General features: G+C 46.5%; 2 protein-coding genes across 4 annotated transcripts in view; both read right to left on the bottom strand.

Annotated features, from left to right (window-relative positions):
- Positions 1-626: 626 nt before the first annotated feature.
- Positions 627-9453, bottom strand: SLC25A19 (solute carrier family 25 member 19). The gene is made up of 6 exons (XM_055728297.1): positions 9044-9453; positions 8424-8579; positions 7490-7660; positions 6322-6505; positions 5023-5153; positions 627-4462 (listed from the first exon to the last, which is right to left on the bottom strand). The coding sequence occupies exons 1-6, from the start codon at positions 9167-9169 to the stop codon at positions 4262-4264; spliced, it is 969 nt and encodes a 322-aa protein (XP_055584272.1). The 5' UTR covers positions 9170-9453; the 3' UTR covers positions 627-4261.
- Positions 9454-10651: 1198 nt separating this feature from the next.
- Positions 10652-17706, bottom strand: part of GRB2 (growth factor receptor bound protein 2) — a 61885-nt gene continuing 54830 nt past the window's right edge. For all 3 annotated transcript variants that reach the window (XM_027816777.2, XM_055724891.1, XM_055724876.1), the window contains 3 exons: positions 17043-17165; positions 14368-14536; positions 10652-13010 (listed from right to left, as the gene is read on the bottom strand). In XM_027816777.2, coding sequence (XP_027672578.1) covers positions 12825-13010; positions 14368-14536; positions 17043-17165 — 478 coding nt within the window. In that variant the 3' untranslated portion in view covers positions 10652-12824. The remainder of the gene's footprint in view (positions 13011-14367; positions 14537-17042; positions 17166-17706) is intronic.

Below are 17706 nucleotides of genomic sequence, written 5' to 3'. Positions count from 1 at the left end.
TCCAAGCTCGCGGCCATCCCACAGGGAAGACCCCCGGGGGGCGAAGCCTGCGCAGCACAGGGCCGCCCGGCTGCCGGGGCAGAGCAGCAGGAAGGCGGAACGCGCAGGTTGGGGACATTTTCTGCAGCGCTGTGGCCTGCAGAGACACTTGCCCGAACGCCTCCAGCACGGCTGTGTGGCTCAGCACCAGCTGGCTCCACCAGCCCCTCCGGGCACAGCGCCGGGACCGCCCAGTCACCTGCAGCGAAATAGCTGAAGATCTCAGCTCCAAGATCCCAAAACGCAGCAGACACAACCCCCCCGGCCGATCCCCCTCTGTGCGGTTCTCAGCAGCGATGCCCAGAGCATCACTCTGCATGGCAGAAGGGCTGGGGCACTTCTGCCTGCTGCTGCGGTTTGAGATCTTGGAGTGCAGGTGGCTGTTTCGCTGCAGGTGACTTCGAGAGCTACGTAAAATTCACGAGGAGCACCCAGAAGCCAGCGACTGGAAGGGATAAACCCACTGGCTCCTGCCACCCCACACTCTGGGCCCTGATCACCCTCCCTGGGGAAGGACATGGCAGTCTGGGGGGTCCCATGGAGTGTATGGACCAGGAAGAAAGGAATAAACAACCTGCAGCGAGACATGAACATAATAAAATATTTAATGTACCTTTTCTCAAAGGTAGGCCCGCGTTGTGCTCAGATGCTTTCGGACGACAGCAGCCGCAAATATCCACTCAGGCAGCACAGCAAAACGCCCCAGAGAATTACATTTCTACATCACAGGAGAAACTTAAACCCAAATTCAATACAATGCATTCCAAGTCTGACTGTAAAACATTCATTTCTTGTCAAAAAGGCGGCTGCGCAGCTCTGGATGAGCACCCTGAGAACAGGATTGTCCTGGGAACCCGGGGAGCCAGCCGGCGCTGGAGGCAACAGCGTGCTCACCGCAGGACTTGTGTGTGAATGCTTTCTGGTCCGAGGCCAGCTACGAGCGATGGTGGATCCCTTGACAACCCCGGCGCACCTCGCCTCGAGCGCTTTGCCTTGCTACGGTGCTTCTGGACCTTCTGATTTTAAAAGGCACTAGAAGAAAACACAGTTGCTGAGCAGCTTGTGAGGTGAATTTTGAGCAACACAAATCCCCGCTGATAGGATTACATCAGAGTGAAATCTCAGCCATCCCAACGGGCAAAATCCGGTGCAGCCTCAGTGAGTTGCTCACCATGTTCAGTCACTTGAAACTGAAGTGACACGCACGGTTTCCGAGAGCAAATCTGTCCCGACATATGGGAGAACAAGGCACCTACAGATCTCTCCCATCTCCCGTTCCTTCAGTTCTAGGAAATCAGCTTCAAACGGTGTGCGTTCTTCCAGAGCAGCATCACAGATAAGACCTGTTCTCCTAGTGCTTTGCACTAAACCAGTCTCATTCCCAAAGAGAAAACAATATTCCCGTGACAGTCCTTTCCCAGCTGCAACTCCCAGTTCCCAAGGTGCACGTGGGAAATCCACGAGACGGATGGCACCGACCGGGGTGAACGATGACGTGCCCGTTAGGTGCAACTCCTAGTACTGTATAGCTGAGCTTGTCACTCCTTTCTCCTTCCCTCCCTAGAAGCCCAGATGCCTTTACGAGCCTGTAACATTTCCACCTGACAGCACAATCAACCAGGCTCTGGGCCAAAGCCCTCCAGCCAGTCTCTCTTCCAAAGCCTGGGCCAGACTGGCACAACTTAAAACCCTGACTTTGCCACTGTTGGGTAGAGGCGAGCTCATTTAATGCAGAGTGGAGGCAAAATCTATCCCAGAGAGAAGCTGCTCTATTCTCTCCATTGCTGCCCTCTCTGCAGAGCAGCCAAGCCACCTGCCTGCGTCACCTCGAGCTCCACAGCACACTCCAGGGACACCATCTTTGCAGAGCACAGTGTTTTCTGTTCTTTATTTTTTACCCCTGTGACAACCAAGGCAACACACCCTCTCTTCCAGTGGTAGCAGTACCCGCTGCTGAGTTCCTCACCAGTTTCTCCCTATTTTGTGCAATTTAATGGCAGCACTTTGACATACAGTGGAGAGTAAGAGTCTTGTGATGTTTACACAGGATGGATGAGTCCTGATTGTCTATGGAAGCCCAGGCCAGCACAATAAATTTTCTGCTGTGGCTAGTCCTGTCCCTGCTAACCAGGGCAGCATTCCTCTCTACAAAGACAGTAACAATCCTGACCTGTTTGTGTCTGTTTCAAAATGAGGTATTTCTCTCCCTCAGGAGCATGTCACAAGGCTAAGTTCATTACTGGTTATGAAGTCTTTCTGATTAACAATAGATGAACAACAAACAAAGGCAAAAATATTGTTAAGAAGATCTGAGGGGGGGAATCTCAGAAGAGCCTGGAAAATGCCAACAGGATTGAGGGACTCTGAGAAACTTTTTTGCATTTTCTCCTCTCAGCAAAACTGCACATGTTGAGAGTACACGCAGCTAACACTCCCTCTTCGAGGCTCATGTATCAGCCTCCTGCCTGAACGCTGCTCAGGGAATTTAATTTTTACGTAGCTCTCAAAGTCACCTGCAGTGAAACAGCCACTTGCACTCAAAGATCTCAAACCACAGCAGACACAAAGTTATTTGGCCCGGGCTCGCAAGGAATCACTCTGGATAGCTCAGCCACCAGTGAAACAGCTGCTCTTTAAAAAAACAGCCTCTCACAATAGTTCAGGATAAGTGAGCAATGCTGATACGCTCAAAAACGCCAGGAAAAGTTGCGTCAACAGAATGGAATTGGTCACGCTGGAATCTGGCCAGACCATTGGGATTAACACCCTGAATACTGCCAAGAAAGTGATGAAAAGCTCTGCGTTAAGAATCATCAAACCATCCTCTAAACAGTTGTAGTGCTCTGCCCTACCCACCACTCGCCAGATGACTAACGTGCCTCTGTATCACAGTCACTCTCCTCCTCGGAAATCTGCCTTCCACACACTGGTCCAACCACACCCTGCTCAGCTTGAAAAAACAGAGAATAAAAGAGGAGGAAGAAAGTAATTTTCCTCTTTTCCCTGTTACATAAATCAGAGCTGTTGGTTGGTTGGGTTGGGTTTCTTTTAACCCTTCGTAAAACCTTTGAAACTGGAGAAAAACACTTCTCCAGCTCTAATGCAATCATCCTTTACTTGTCAAACACCATGCTAAACCAACCAATTCCGATGTGATGTTCAGTGCTCTCACTTCAGCTAATCTTGTCAAAACATTTTCATCGGTTAGCACCACTGTAGGACTGAGGTTCAGAAATGTTTTGAGGCCACTACATAAATACTTGCTAGAAACATTCAAAGGTGGCATTAAAAAAAACAAAACAAAACAAAACATTTACTAGTTTCCACAGGACTTTTCTTTCGTTATTACAACTTAGATTAAATATTTCTAAAACTCTGTACAGTATTTTACTCACTGCATTGAAGCAAAGAACGTGAAGTAAAAACTGGGCTTGTGCGTTGAATCCCCTTAAGAGTGGGGTTCTTAATCTGCAGCTCTGCTGAGGCAATGCAAAACCCTAAGAGATGCATGGCAAGACATGCAGGAAGAGAAATGGGCACTTGGGATACAATCAAGCTCACCAGAGTTAAAGGAAAAGTGAGTTTGGGTCAGCACGATCCATCAGAAGATTCTGTGTTTATGGTGGCTGAGAATGCACAGCCAGCAAGTGGTAATTGTGAAGCGGCTGCTGGCAACAAAGAAAAGGAAAACTGAGGTTCTGTGCGTGCTAAAGACGTTTGAACTGACTTCACAACAGCAGGACAGAGCTACCTGTGCAACACCAAGAAAAGAATATCGTGCAAACAGCAGGCCATAAAGCAAGGAAATAAAGCCGTGTGGATGCAGCAATAGGAGGTGGTACGTTGGTTAAGCAGCACTAGCTAGGCCAGGATCCTGCTCTGTGATCCAGGGCAAGCACAGGAATTCATCAACTTTATCGGGTGCCTTTTCACAGCAGTCTCTGCTAGGTAGTGGTCTGCTGGGTTCCCCCCTCTCCCCATCAAATATGTGCTGATATAAGAGGAGACAGAGGAAAAAAGTGCTCAGCTGAACAGCTTTCAGCGCAGCAGTTCAAGTGTCTTCAGCAGAACTGCAGTCGCCTTCTCCTTCTGCTTGGTCCCAGGAAGTGATTTCCTACAGGCTGGTGGACTCTAGGAGCTCTGACATATCCAGCATGACAAAGCAAAGCTGGCAGTTCCCCCTCCTCCAGGAGAACACCAGGTAGCCACACACCGGCCCCTTTCAGCCTTCCTTCCTCACAGCGCTATCAGTGCTCTTCAGGGCACACAGGAGGCTGCAGAACAGCTCATACCAAAAGAAGACAAGGCCAGTAGAGACAGCAGCCTTCAGCAAGCTGGGCGAAAGGCCCTTAAAGAATCCACCTGGGCCCTCCTCTCGCATGATCTGCCTTATGCAGTCCATGAGACCCCTATACATCCGCACCTGGGGGAGAAAAGGCAAAAAGGTTAAACAAGAAAACTGGAAAAGAACACAGAGATCCCCAGACAGGATGTTCTGGTACGTAAGACACATGCTGAACACTTAGTGCCCGTTCCTCGTGTCAAAATATTAATTGCAGAAAAGGATCCTGACAGCCAGGTGATTTCAGCATAAAGCTAGTGTCACCCTCTGCTAGTCATTTGGTCCTGAATCAGAAATACCAAGCTGCAACTAGAAAAGTAAAGTAAATCGAAACCCCTTTGCCTGCCTAACTCATCCCCTGCTCCAAGGCAGCCAGCCTGATGGAGACAGCTGAGAAGGCAGAGCACAGGTATGTTGGACAAGGCCATAAAATCAATGCAGTATATTCATGCAGCTATTCCCATTATTAAGCGAGACCAATGCTCAGCTCCCAGAAGTTCCCCGGGAGCTCCCAATCCAAATACGAACAGAACAGGCACCACCAGTGAATCACCACTGCATTCGGGTGCAATGGACTGGCTCTGGATTGTCTCCATGAAAATTCATCCTCATGAAAATCAGTCAACTGCAACACCTCTCACCTGCCCAAAGGCTGCCCGGGCCTGCTCAAAGCCACCCACTTGCAGTCGCTTTTTGAACAGGTCAAAAGGGTAAGTGAGGGTTTTGCTGATGAGTCCAGCGCAGCTGCCACAAACAAGGTTTTTAATGTTGCCTGAGAAGCAGAAAGGGGAGAGGATAGCGGGGAGGGTAAAAAGAGGATTAGCAAGGAGTTCTGATTAAAGATCTCAATCAGAGGTAAGTTAAAAATTACTTTTTACAAGAAACCGAAAAGGTCCTTTAAAGTTACATCACCTCTTCTGCATAGTTTGGGCCACAGAACTTCAATCTGTATTTTCTGCATCGGGCTTACCATGTCTGTTGGCGACAGAGCATAACAGCTCATCTGGTTCATTACCCTGATTTATGTTTTTGCTCTGCCAAGTGGCATTGCACAAAAAAACCCAGTCACCAGAGAACCTGCTGCTAGTGGATGGAAAATTTTCATGCCCTTCACTAAAAGCTCAGTCACTGGAAATCTTGCGCTCCTGATTACTCAAACTGATTTATTCTGGATTGGACTAAGTCACAAGTTAACGCTGCCTGATGATTTCAGAGGCTCGTAGGAAATGAGCTTTGTGATATTAGACTTTCTCCTGACAAATGTGAGTTCCCAGCAAAAAACCACCATCAGTCCCTGACATCTAAGAATAAATACGCAGACATGATATTGAAAATTCTAGTTCCTCTGCTGAAGAAATTCTATTGAGGAACAAAACCACACTGATGCTGCACACACTGTCTCTCAGAGAGGCACTAGTATCTAGAACTGTCAAGGTGACAGGCCACATCAGGATGAGGTTCTCTTATAATGGAGCTAGAAATCAACATAAAAATATCAAATCAGGAGCTTGGCAGTTTTAAATTAGGCTAAATGAATCCTCTTCTGTAACAGCTGTGCTGGAATCTGCAGGCAGATTTCCTGAGGAAATCCAAGAGTCCTGTCCCCACAACACTCATGAAACAGACTACGCCAGCATTGTCTTCCCATGGTATCGGTAACATCACACAGCTCAAGAAAGAGCACCCTGGCCTATGACACTTTCCCATCCATCCACAGTTCCATTATGGTTATTCCATAACAGGAGTTGTTTGCAAGCTTCACTGTACTTTTGCAACATCTGTGCAGGGGTAAGAATGAGAGATGGGAAACTGAGACACTTTTCGGGTGTTGCATCAAGAAGGGTGATAGGACAGAAAACTGAGCTTCGGTCAATCTCCCAAAGTAGCATTCATCCTCTCTTTCTCTCCAGATCGCAGATATCACTGTCTCATGTGCTTACCTCCTTTCTTTCCTTCAGCTGGAATCACCCATTCAGAAAACTGTTGCAGGATGTTGTAGAAAGAGAACTGGAGACCGGCATATGGGAAGATGGCAATGATTGTGGGGGTCAAACCTCTATAGAAAGTCCGAGGCCCTTCTGTCTGGTACATCGTCACCACGGCATGGCGAACGTTACGATAGATCTAGACAATACAGAAGAGGCTGAGTAGTGAAACAGGCTTAAAAACAGCAAACCAAAGGTCAGGTTATTTCCCAGTAATGAGGACAGGAATTTCCTGCTGCCCAAAATACAACCGACTGATTTTCAGCACAAAGCCATGAACAATGTGATTTTGCACATCTTCACACAGTATTCTCAGCTAAGCCCTTGTGACTCTTATAAGTAAACTGACAACGTAAACCTATCTCTGAGCCACAAGAGATTAATTGAAGAATGATCATTTACTCTGTACTGAAAAGCCTGGGCTGCCATAGTATCCCACATCCAAGCTGTGCTTCTGAGGGGAAGAAATGAGGCACAGAGCTGAGACCACTTGCATCACAGACACAATTATTTATTTTTCTTTTAGCAGCTCTGCTTGCTCTTGCAACAGAATTCATACAATATATAGGGATTCTACTGCATGCTAAGTCAAAAACCAGAAACAGCTCTGATACAAACCCATGTAAGTCCAGTTATTACAGACCTAATTAGTATGGAGACCAATTCTTGCATAAATAAGAACATGAAACATGGCTGAAAGGTGACTGGTTTCAAGCATATCCCCATCATTACCTAAACACAACTCTGTGCAAGTGGAAAGTTTCAAAAACACAATGTTCAACAGACTGGGGAGCGTATTCTATACACCAACATTATCCTAATATATTTGGCATCACAACAGCTAAAATAAAAATTGAGTTATCCTGTTAAGGGCAGTTTCTGCTTTCTGGATCACTTGTCAGGAGTCAGGAGCAATCAGGAGCAGCAAAACATAATTAAGAAAGCTGTGTCAACAGCATAGAGGGTAACTTGGCAATAGTACAAACAGTGCCCAGTAACAGCCCCCGCTCCTTTACACTAACCCGTAGAGTGCTACATACTTTTCAAACCCCCTGTATTCATACACATGAAATATTGCTACTGCTATGGATGATAATTCTAAAGATTGACCTCTAAGCCATACCTTCGGCTCACCCTGAGCAGCAAAGCGAGTGCGTAATGTGTCAACAGGCTGAACTGCAACAGTGGCTGTGCAAGCAGCCAGTCCACCGCAGACGAAGTGCACAAAGGAATCGCGGGCGTTGTATGAGGTGACGTTGTGCACCAGTTTTGTCAAGCTTTCAAACGCCATGAACTTGCAGAAACAAACATACACAAGTCAAGGAATCTCCCGCTCCTCTCTCGTTTCACCAAAGAAGCTCCACCCACTGCTTGTAACCACCCCCCTCCTCCCTCTGTCCTTCAAAAGTCCTCCCCAACTTGCAACCTGTTAGAACATGTGCTCAAATACCCTGTAAAAAATCACTAAGCTGTCCGAGGAACGTGTGGGATATTCCGATCTCTGACACTTCTGCTAAATCTTGTGTTTAGAATAATGAAAAACTCATTTTAATGCTCTACGTACCCTGAAGAGTATTTGCTATATCAGATATACTGTCCATTACTCTGTCAACCTGGTGCTCACAAAATACACTGTTAATGTTTACAATTTAAGCATAACAATGCTGTGTAAAACACCGTCATCGGCTTCATTGATTTTTTTCCTAACAAACTGTCAGGGCGACAGCATGAACAAAAGCAAATAAACTACACACGCTTGGCACATGAACAGCTAAGCCAAGTGTCAGGAGCAAACAGGGCCTGTCTATAACACCAGATGCAGACACAACTCAGTTTACTCTAGCTGTGCTCCAGGCTGGCCAGGCAGGATGTTCAGCAAGCTCAGGAATATCAACTTAGGAATTATACAACTACACATCTTTGAAACTGGAGCCAGTTTGCATCAGTACAGCGTAAACCTGGTCCTTCCCGCACCTGCCCATGCAGCCAGGTCGAAGAGGAACAAAGCAGAGTCCTACATATGTACGCTTTGCCCAGATGGTGTCTGGTCACCTTACCTGAACAGCTCCGTAGCCAACTGAAAGGAGCTGAGCAGGAATATGGCCCTTCCAGAAGGCTACCAACCCCTCCTCCTGGAAGATGCGCTGTATAGCTTGCAAGATGCCATGATACTTTGCCTGGGGGTTTCTTGGGGACAACTGCTCGATCTGAAGCTGGAGGAAAACAGAGAAAATATTTTCAATTCATCACATTTCAATAAGGTTCAAGTATCCAGCTGAGGACTTCACAACCCTGCCAGCCCACCCCTGCTAAGATAGGACGTTCTGCCTTCCCATAGGATCGCATATAGAACCGACTGGGATGTTATTTATGCAGGGCTTTAAAATAAAACCAGACGTGCAACACAAAGGAAGTCAGTAGGGATGATGGTGAAATTCAGTTATTTCTGCTCAGAGAGTGGAGAATGTTCAGAAAGACAAACTGAAAACCACCAGATGCCGTTCTAGCACGTGTGAGGTTACACAAATCGAGGCACCAGGCATGTGCTGCCCTGCATGTGGTGCAGGTGAGAGCGGATTGAGTGCTCTGGCTGCACAGGTGACCGACGCACCCAGGGCAAGCTCAGCCCTAACACGCCATCACCCCATCCCCAACGCGCCATCAGGAAGGCCGATACCTGGAAGCGGATCTTGATGACATCCAAAGGACTGATGAGGACCCGAGTGACCAAGCCCGATGCTGATCCTGCCACAGCTGCTTCCACCGTGGAGACGCACCTGGCCTCAGGGTCATAGCCGACCATGCCTGCCCGGTGTCCCCGCCGCCTGGGGACAGCGAGGCCCGCTCGGCCAGGAGGCGCCTTCCCACCCCCTCACCTCACAGCCTGCCCCGCCATCCCGAGCCCCCTCACACGCCGCCCCCCGCAGCAGCCTCCCCTCTCCCCGCGGGCCCCACGGCGGGCACCGAGGGAGAATACGGAGCCCAAGGCCGGGCGGAGCCGCCGGCTGCCCGCGGCCCAGGGCAGCGGAGCGGTGCGGCGCGGCGCGGCGCGGGGAGCTCCCCGCCTCAGGGCCGCCTCAGCCTCCCGCCGGCTCCCGCACTGCGCCTGCGCGCCGCGGGGCACGCCGGGAGTTGTAGTCCCGCCGCCCCGCCCTGCGCCTTCCGGCATGGCGGGCACGGGCACGGCTCGCCGCTGGGCCGGGCCGGGCCGGGCGGGCGGCGCTAACGCGGGCGGGGGTTCGGCTTTGGGGCGGCTGTGCTGAGCCAGGCAGCGCCCGTAAGGCTACAGGTTGCTCGGCCCCCGGGCCTTGGCCGCAGCACCCAGCGGCTGCCATCCCTCTGCGGAGCGCCAGGGAGGAGCCCCCAGCCCTGCGCGGGCACCCAGCCACCCTGGGCGAGCGGCTCCCTCACCGCCTCACAAACAAGCCCGGCGCCCTCGCTGGCACAAATGAAAAATCACCAACCACAGGAATATCCAGGCGCTTCTGAGCAACCACAAAGCCCTTGCCTACATCTGTGTTTGAGGATAATGACTAAGAGCAACTGTTAATCAACAACCCAAACCCTCCCGTGGGCCTTTGCCTCTCGGGTATTAAACCAGGCGACAACATCCACAGGCATTTCCCTGACAGAAGCGGAGCTGGGGAGCTGCAGAGCCAAGGGCTCCAGCCAGGCACCCTGCAGGTGTGCCCGCACCCCTCCCTGGCACGGCTCAGCACCTCTCCTTCTTCAGGTGACACAAGTGACAGCGACCTGCGAGGTACTGACCAAGCAGAGCACAAGATCCTGCGACCACCTGAGCCACGGCTGCTGTGCTGGCACCACCCACACACCCATCTCCTCTCTCCTTCAGCACCCTGCTCCAAAAATATATTGCTCTCCATCACTGGCTCCTTACAACCTAACAGTCTGTTCCACAGAGGCACTTGGGCAGCTCAATAAAAAGCTTAGAAAAAAGCAAGAGAAGAAATAGTGAAGTGCCACCCTCCTCTTCACCTGGTAGATCCACGCCCTTCAATCCTGGAGGCGCCACCATCATGCCTTCTCCACCTCCTTGCTGTTCACCATGGCACACATGCCAAGTGACACGGCGCTCTGTTGGCTTGGAAGAAGAATGAGTTCTATGCCAAGCATGCTGAGGTTGAACTATAATGCCAGCCTGAGCACTTCGGACCAAAGCGCACCTTTTACAGCTTTTCTCTCCCATAGCAATTTAATATCCTATAAATTAGCTCGCTCTGTCATATTTTGGTCAGTTAACTGAAATAACAGACAGATGCTCAAGTGAAGAATTCAATGTATATTTATTATTCACAGTTAATTACTATCTACCAAATGCTGCTGCAGAGTTAAAGGATTAAGTACATAGGCCTTTTTTATTTAAACACTGATTTTTTTTTTTTAATATATATACACACACAAGACATATGTCTGCAAGGCTGCATGATATACACCAATTCCAAAATAAGGAAACAATCAAATGGTCCAGGTGTAGAATGCCATAGATTCCTTTTCCAATCACTTTACAAAGAAGGAAGAAAGTGAGTAACAGCTAGCAAGGAGAGGGGGAGAAAGTAATACTCTACAGGATAGCTCTCTCTTTCATCTGCTGGAAAATTAAAGTGTAAGGCAGAGTCCATCTCAGGAATAAAACATTTGTAACACTTAGTACAAAAAAAGGCACCCTCCAACAAAAGATTGCCCGTGCTTAGCCAGGGCGGGAGGAGATCTCCGCTGTAGTTTTTGGATTCGTTGGTGGGGTGATCCAGCCAAATGGCCATTGAAAGGAAAAATAATGCAACTGAAGATTGGCACAGAGAGCGGTGCGAGCTGATTGCTTTCCTTTCCGTCCAATTTAATGTCACACTGCTCTGGTGGAGGAGCAAATGGCCACAATAAATGCCATTATGGTGCGGGGTGGGGATTACAGTCATCACACAGCCTGCTGTGAATGGGGAGCGGGGTGGGGGGAATCTACTTCAACAGTAACACTGACCTGAGGAGGGAGGAGAAACTGGAGAACAGTGATGGCAACCCCACTTTTCAAGAGCGACACGACTGCAAATATTCCTTATCCAGGCCAAAGAGACAGGCTGATTACATGCATCATGTAGAAACATTCACTAATAGCATAAAGTTTTTTCAAGCACTATTTTTCTTGAGGTTTCTCTGCATTATAAAGTTTTCCATCAAAGGAATGTACATTTAATAGGACATCTCAGGGCTATTATTTCTCAAATTTCCCCCTTAACCCTCCCTCCCCAAAATATTCTTCCTCATTATCCCTGGTCATAACTTCCCCCTTTCTCTTACTTCTTTTGAGGCTCCTGGTTGCAGCTCCCCACCTCTCACAGCAGCCTAAGCTGCCACTTGAATGCCGTGATTTTATTTCCCTTGGAACAAGGGAAATTGAACAGTAAGACAAATCTTAAGATTAAAGCTCCATCTCTGTTTGTAGATTTTTCTCAAATGTCCATTGATAAAATCAACCCTCTTTTACACCCTTCCCCCAAAAGTATTTATTTACACATAGGCAGAAAAAAAAACCCCTCTGAAAAGCTCTGGACTGTCCTTTTAACGTAAGAAATAATAAAAAAGAAAATAAGGGAAAGGCACTATGGAAAAAATTACAGAATGTGCTCAACCGTACACCTTTAAGAAAAAACAAAAAAGCTGTCAGCGCAGCATTAACAGACTTCAGTTGTACATTGGAGCTTCTCAAAAGCAGGTCTGTGACTCAAAAAAAAAAAAAACAACCCAACACAGAACAAAAAGCCACAGAACTCTTCTCCCTTCCTCTGCTTGCAAGCTGCTGAGCTTGAGAAGAAAGTGCCAGAGGAGAAGAGACAATAAAAATTCGATTAATAACTCATCTTTCCCAGGCAAGAAGAGCTGAATGTTGAAGGCAAAAGCAGAGACTGATGATTTTTGTTTTTTTTTAAAGGCAGGACTGTGGATTTGGTTCTTCTCTCATGTCCCTTCATGTCAAATGAAGACCATTTGCAGAGAGAGAAAATACCAGCAGAGTTTCTCCCTTTTCCTTTAACTGCATGGGTAGGACTTTATATGGCATTAAAACTTCATGCACTGATGGACAGAGGAGGAAGGGGAAACAAGAAGAGTGAACAAAAGGGGGTAACCCAGGAGCAGCTGAGGAAATTTGTTATTTTCATTTTTTCTCTTTCTCTTTTTCTTTTTTTTTTTTTTTTTTTTTTTTTTAAAGATAAGTTTTGGTGTGTAAGTTGAACTCTTCCCTGCCTCCCCCCCCAACCCTGCCACCTGCCCCTGCCCCCCCACCCCCCACCACAAGTTCCGTACTGAGTGAAGGAGGATCACCTCACGGTGAAAGATGACTCAGGTTTTATCGCCGTGTGATTTTAGGTCACTGGCTGCAGTTAGGCTCTGTATGTGTATTTACTGTTTCTCTGGTTTCTTTAAATAATCTCTAATATTTATCTCTAGATGTTCCGGTTCACCGGGGTCACGTAGTTGCGTGGAAACATGCCCGTCTGTCCGTGGCAGGCTCCCTTCCACCAGTTGGGGTCAGAATTGTCAAGGACTTGGATAAAGTCTCCGCGACGGAAGCCCAGCTCTCCTTCCTCCTGGGGATCAAAGTCAAACAGGGCCTGAACGTATGTTGGTTGCTGAAAGGGGAAAGAAAAAGATACACGAAGTGAGAATCATCCACAGCGCTCTAGACATCTGCTCCCTCAGGCAGGACCTTAACTTACACTGGAGTTTAACAACAAACATTTGGGTTGTTTCATTTCCCTACAAGCCAGCTTCCAATATCTGTAACAAGACGTTAAAATAGGAAAGTACAGTCTAGAGAAGACCTTACAGAAAAGTCAGGTTTCTGTGAAAGAGCCGAAATAAAGATAGCACACGACTCAAATGTTTTCCTAGTATTTTCCAGTCTTCATGACCTACTGTAAATCTGTAGGCTATTGCAATACAGTAGTCTCTTTGCTAATTCATTGTGTTTTCACCAACAGACATTATGAATATAACTGATCTACCTAACACAAAGCTGTTGATACACAAAACCTGGATGTTGGCATTTTACACATCTTCCTTAAAACTCTCAAGTATAGAGAAATTCTGTCACAGAGCATTTTGCCTGGTCAGCAAATACTTCCATCCTTACGGAAAAGCTAACAGTCTACTTAAAATAGACTTGCATTCCTAAAATCAGGAAGGTATCTTCATGCTTGTCATTTTCAGTCAGCTCTTCTCTCACCCTCTGTTTCACTGACCCAACAGTGCAGAGCCAGATGTTAGTTCGGACAAACCGGTGCCCACAGCACCTGGAGAGCAGTACGAATTCCACACCCCCTGTCTTCAAGCTAGAACTAGAATGCTGCACAAGGAAGCAAAAGGATTTATCCAAAAATGACAAAAGATCCAGTTACATGCAACGTAACATTCTGATTGCTCTGGGAAATGGGACAAAACAAAGAGCTAGAGATGCATACACAAGCTGCTCCGCTGGCACGTAGCAGTAGGTTTTTGTTTCTCTTAACACTGGCTAGATCCAAACCAGATCCATATGTTACTACCTGCAACCACTTCTTCAGGAAAAACCAGTGCCAAAGCTTCACCGGCTACTGAGGTGTACAGTTCTGGCTATAAACCAGTATAAATAGAACTATCCTTTCTTACTATGTCCTAAACAAGGAGTAAACCTCTTTTTAATGCACAGGAATCAGATGACCTTCCTGCAACAGTATCCATAAACATTAAGACAAGCCACTAGTTCACACAACAGTAACACTTTGCCAGGACTGGGGGGGAGACTGAGGAGTTAGCAGGTGGGCTCTGCACAAACATCCAGCTTATCCACCAGTATAATACTGGCTGCAGGATCTAAAGACACACTTTCACACACAAGAAAAACGTCAGTCAGCTTCCTTCCACCCCTATTTATTTAAGATGCAATCCCACTTCAGACTGTGGTTGCAATAGTTCATGAAGTGCATTCTATGAAGACACTTCTCTTACCTGTGGCACCTGTTCAATGTCCCGGAGAAATATTTGCTGGTTCCTGGAGACAGATGTGGATCTGTGATAATCTACCAGCTCGTTCAAAGAATTGAACTTCACCACCCAGAGGAAATATTTGCCAGCCCCATCTCTAAGCACCTTGAAGTGCTGCACATCATTTCCAAACCTGTGCGGAAAGAATGAAGAACGCAAAAAAAACATATTATTAGTCACCGAGTACTCCTCTTTTGGGATTGTTGGCACAGAGTTTGGAACAAAAATGTCCTTCAGGGACCAGTGCAAACTGTCAATGACACTGATAATATAGATACCGATTGGCTGCTGTAAAAAAGATGTCCACTTGTCAATTGCATTTTACAGAAATCAGTGATGAGAAAAATGGAATCCAAATACTGAATTTATTTTGAAAAAAAACCCCGCAAGATTCACGTGTACTTTTCTTACAATAGGACTTCAGTTTAAAACCAGCTTTTCAAACCACTCTGAATCTGCAGAAGTTTGAGGTCTGTTTGTAAAGGATTTCTGGTGTCACAACACTTTATCTTGGATGACATGCAATATTTCAGCTATTTTACACTACGTTGCCACATAGCTGGCATCCGGTACATGTACTACTTCATGTGTGCATGCAGTCACCCGAGTCACTGAAGACAGCACACAGAACACCAAGGACACATGCCGTGGGCTTTGCAGTACAAATACCAGGTCACATTTACAGTAGCTGCACCATGGTGCCTTCTGCTTCACGCTCCCAAATAGAAAATTTTGAAGTCAAACAGTACAAGCACTTTGCTTTAGCTCTTCACCCACAGCAATTTCACAGCAGTTTAGGTTTGTGCTGCTCTTGGCCTGTACTTCTCACAGCACCACTCTGTGAGTGGTAATTCAATACATAAGCACCAGTCCCATTATAGGTAAGTTACTGGGAAAACACTGCCACAGGGAGGGGGTAGGATTGTCTCTTTTAGCAGGAAGTCTGGTCTTATGCAAAAGACTGTCTTGCAAAACAAAAGTCTCTCTCTAGTCTTTAAAAAACAAAAAGAAAACAAAAACCCCCAAACCCCCCCAAATGCTCAGAAGGTTATGCTGCACATGTAATGCAGCAACTGCAACTCTGTGTTAACAACTCTTTCTGACAAATAATGGCATTCAGCTGAAGCTACTTTTCCAACAACTTTATTCTGAATAAAGAGGAAATCCAAAGAGGTCCATTGGGATTTTCCAGATGAATGGCACTTCGGTATTTTTACTTCAGTCTAAAACACTGGAAACAGAAGACAACTTGGCATGCATAGCTTCTATACATTGGCTGAAAAAGTAGGCACTATCTTGGCTACAAAGCTAACACTAAAGGACTCATGAATACTGCCCTCTGCTTTTCCTTCCTCAGCCTGAGAGCTTCGCACCATTTCAAATCCTGCAGATCGCTGTTTAGGAAAAAGACTTCTAAATTAAACAAACAGGGGGAAAAAAAAAAAAATCAACTGAGAAATTACCACCAGATGGCAACACTAAGCTGACAGGCAAGCAGAGCTATGCTATCATAACTTCATGTTTCTTAAAGGAATGCACTTTCTGGAATGAAGCTTCCATTCATATCTGGTATTCCAGCTCAGCTGATTATATCCAAGCCAGAAATATAAACATCTCTAACATCAACAGCTTTAATCCAGTCTGTTGGTATGACTCAGTGCTACTGTACAGGACGGCAAAAATTTGGTTACAGACCAAAGATGACCAGAAAAAAAAAAAAAAAAAATCAACACCCTAAACATGTTGAGACAGATCACCGATAGCCACAGAAAATAGAGCAAACTACGAATTATGCATGGATGATCAAAAATTATTGTTAGGTTCTAAAGAAAATCTTGTTCATTTCTGATAGGAAAGAGGAAGATTACAGAAAGTAAAAAAGCCCAGCAAAATCAACTGCTGAGGATAGAATCCCACCTACCCCCAAGCCACATTAAATTACATCACATCCTCCTTCATGTTTCTAATACCTCTATCTTACAGTGACTTCAGACGGGCAAGAGAGGTATTATGTGGGTCATGGCTAACTAGCAGGCTCCTGCTGGTTAACAGCCAGTACTTCTAGTATGGTTACTCAAGGATGAGAACTGCTCCTTCTCACTTCACTGTTATTAGACTGAGTTTCTCTACCAACGTGGACCCCACTTGTGAGAGATCGAAGAGGCCTCTGTTTTCACAGCTACATGTCCCAGTGCTAGACAACATTAATATCCCCAAAGCACATGCCAAGCAGACATGATAAACATATTTGGAAGTGTACCATACAGAGAGAAGAGTAATAACTTGTACTGCAGAAGAGGAATGAAGGAGGATGGGAGAAAATACATCCACACTGGGCACTCTGTAGCTGTAAGGAGGAGAAATAGGATGCACAAATAAACCAAGAGAGAGTGCTTGGGACTACATGAGCCGGAGAGCAACGTGCCACCACGTCAGCCCTGTGGGCTCATCACAAACCAGAACGTATATATTTGTTCTGTTAGAGGAGGAGTATCACTGGAAGGACAGAAACATGACAGAGCATCTGGAAGATTATTCCTGCTTTTCAGCATTGCCAATCACCCGCCCTTTACTGACTAGTCCAAACGAGCAGTAGATGGCCTGATTACCCCACACGATTGCTTCTGGGCATTACTTACTTGACTGAGAGGGAGAAGTCCCCAGGAGCGCTCTCACTCTCCCTGATAAGGAAGGCACCGTCGTGTCTTTGTTTGCCTAACATCTCTTCAGCCTTTGCTCGGGGAATCTTTCCAAAAAACCACCTGCGTAGCGAGGAAAAGAAAACAATAGGGAAAGTTAAGAATGTCAATCCTTTCATGGAGGAACCAGACATAGATATTCACACAAAGATGAAACGACTGCTAACAGAAATAACTACACTGCACCTCGCTGAAACTGCAACACAGGCTACTGAACCCATGCAGCTTTTCACAATGTTTCGTCCCAGCAAGGAAGCAACCATGACTCGTTAAGTAGGTGCTTGCAATAGCCCTATTTCATCCAATTTTGCAATGTGGTAAGAGTGAAATCCTCAAATTACAGGATTTATTTTCAGAGGTGGAAAAAAAAACTCACTCAGAATTTAATGCATTATTCACATTGTTTCGCACTCCAGTATATCTACAGTTTAGCATATAAAACAACACAATGAGAACCTAATGTACACAATTGCTTCACAGCAAAGTCCTGCTTTGTGAGACTAAGATGACTACCCTGGGAACTTGCTACAACCTTGGACAAAATTAAAAGGTCTACTGTGGTCCGCACTGTTATCTTAGTAATTAGACCTCATAACCTCAACCT

The sequence above is a fragment of the Falco cherrug genome, chromosome 1 (genome assembly GCF_023634085.1).
Source record: "Falco cherrug isolate bFalChe1 chromosome 1, bFalChe1.pri, whole genome shotgun sequence".
NCBI classification, from domain to species: domain Eukaryota; kingdom Metazoa; phylum Chordata; class Aves; order Falconiformes; family Falconidae; genus Falco; species Falco cherrug.
Note: the sequence above shows the minus strand (reverse complement) of the source record. Positions and strands in the feature narration are given on the sequence as shown.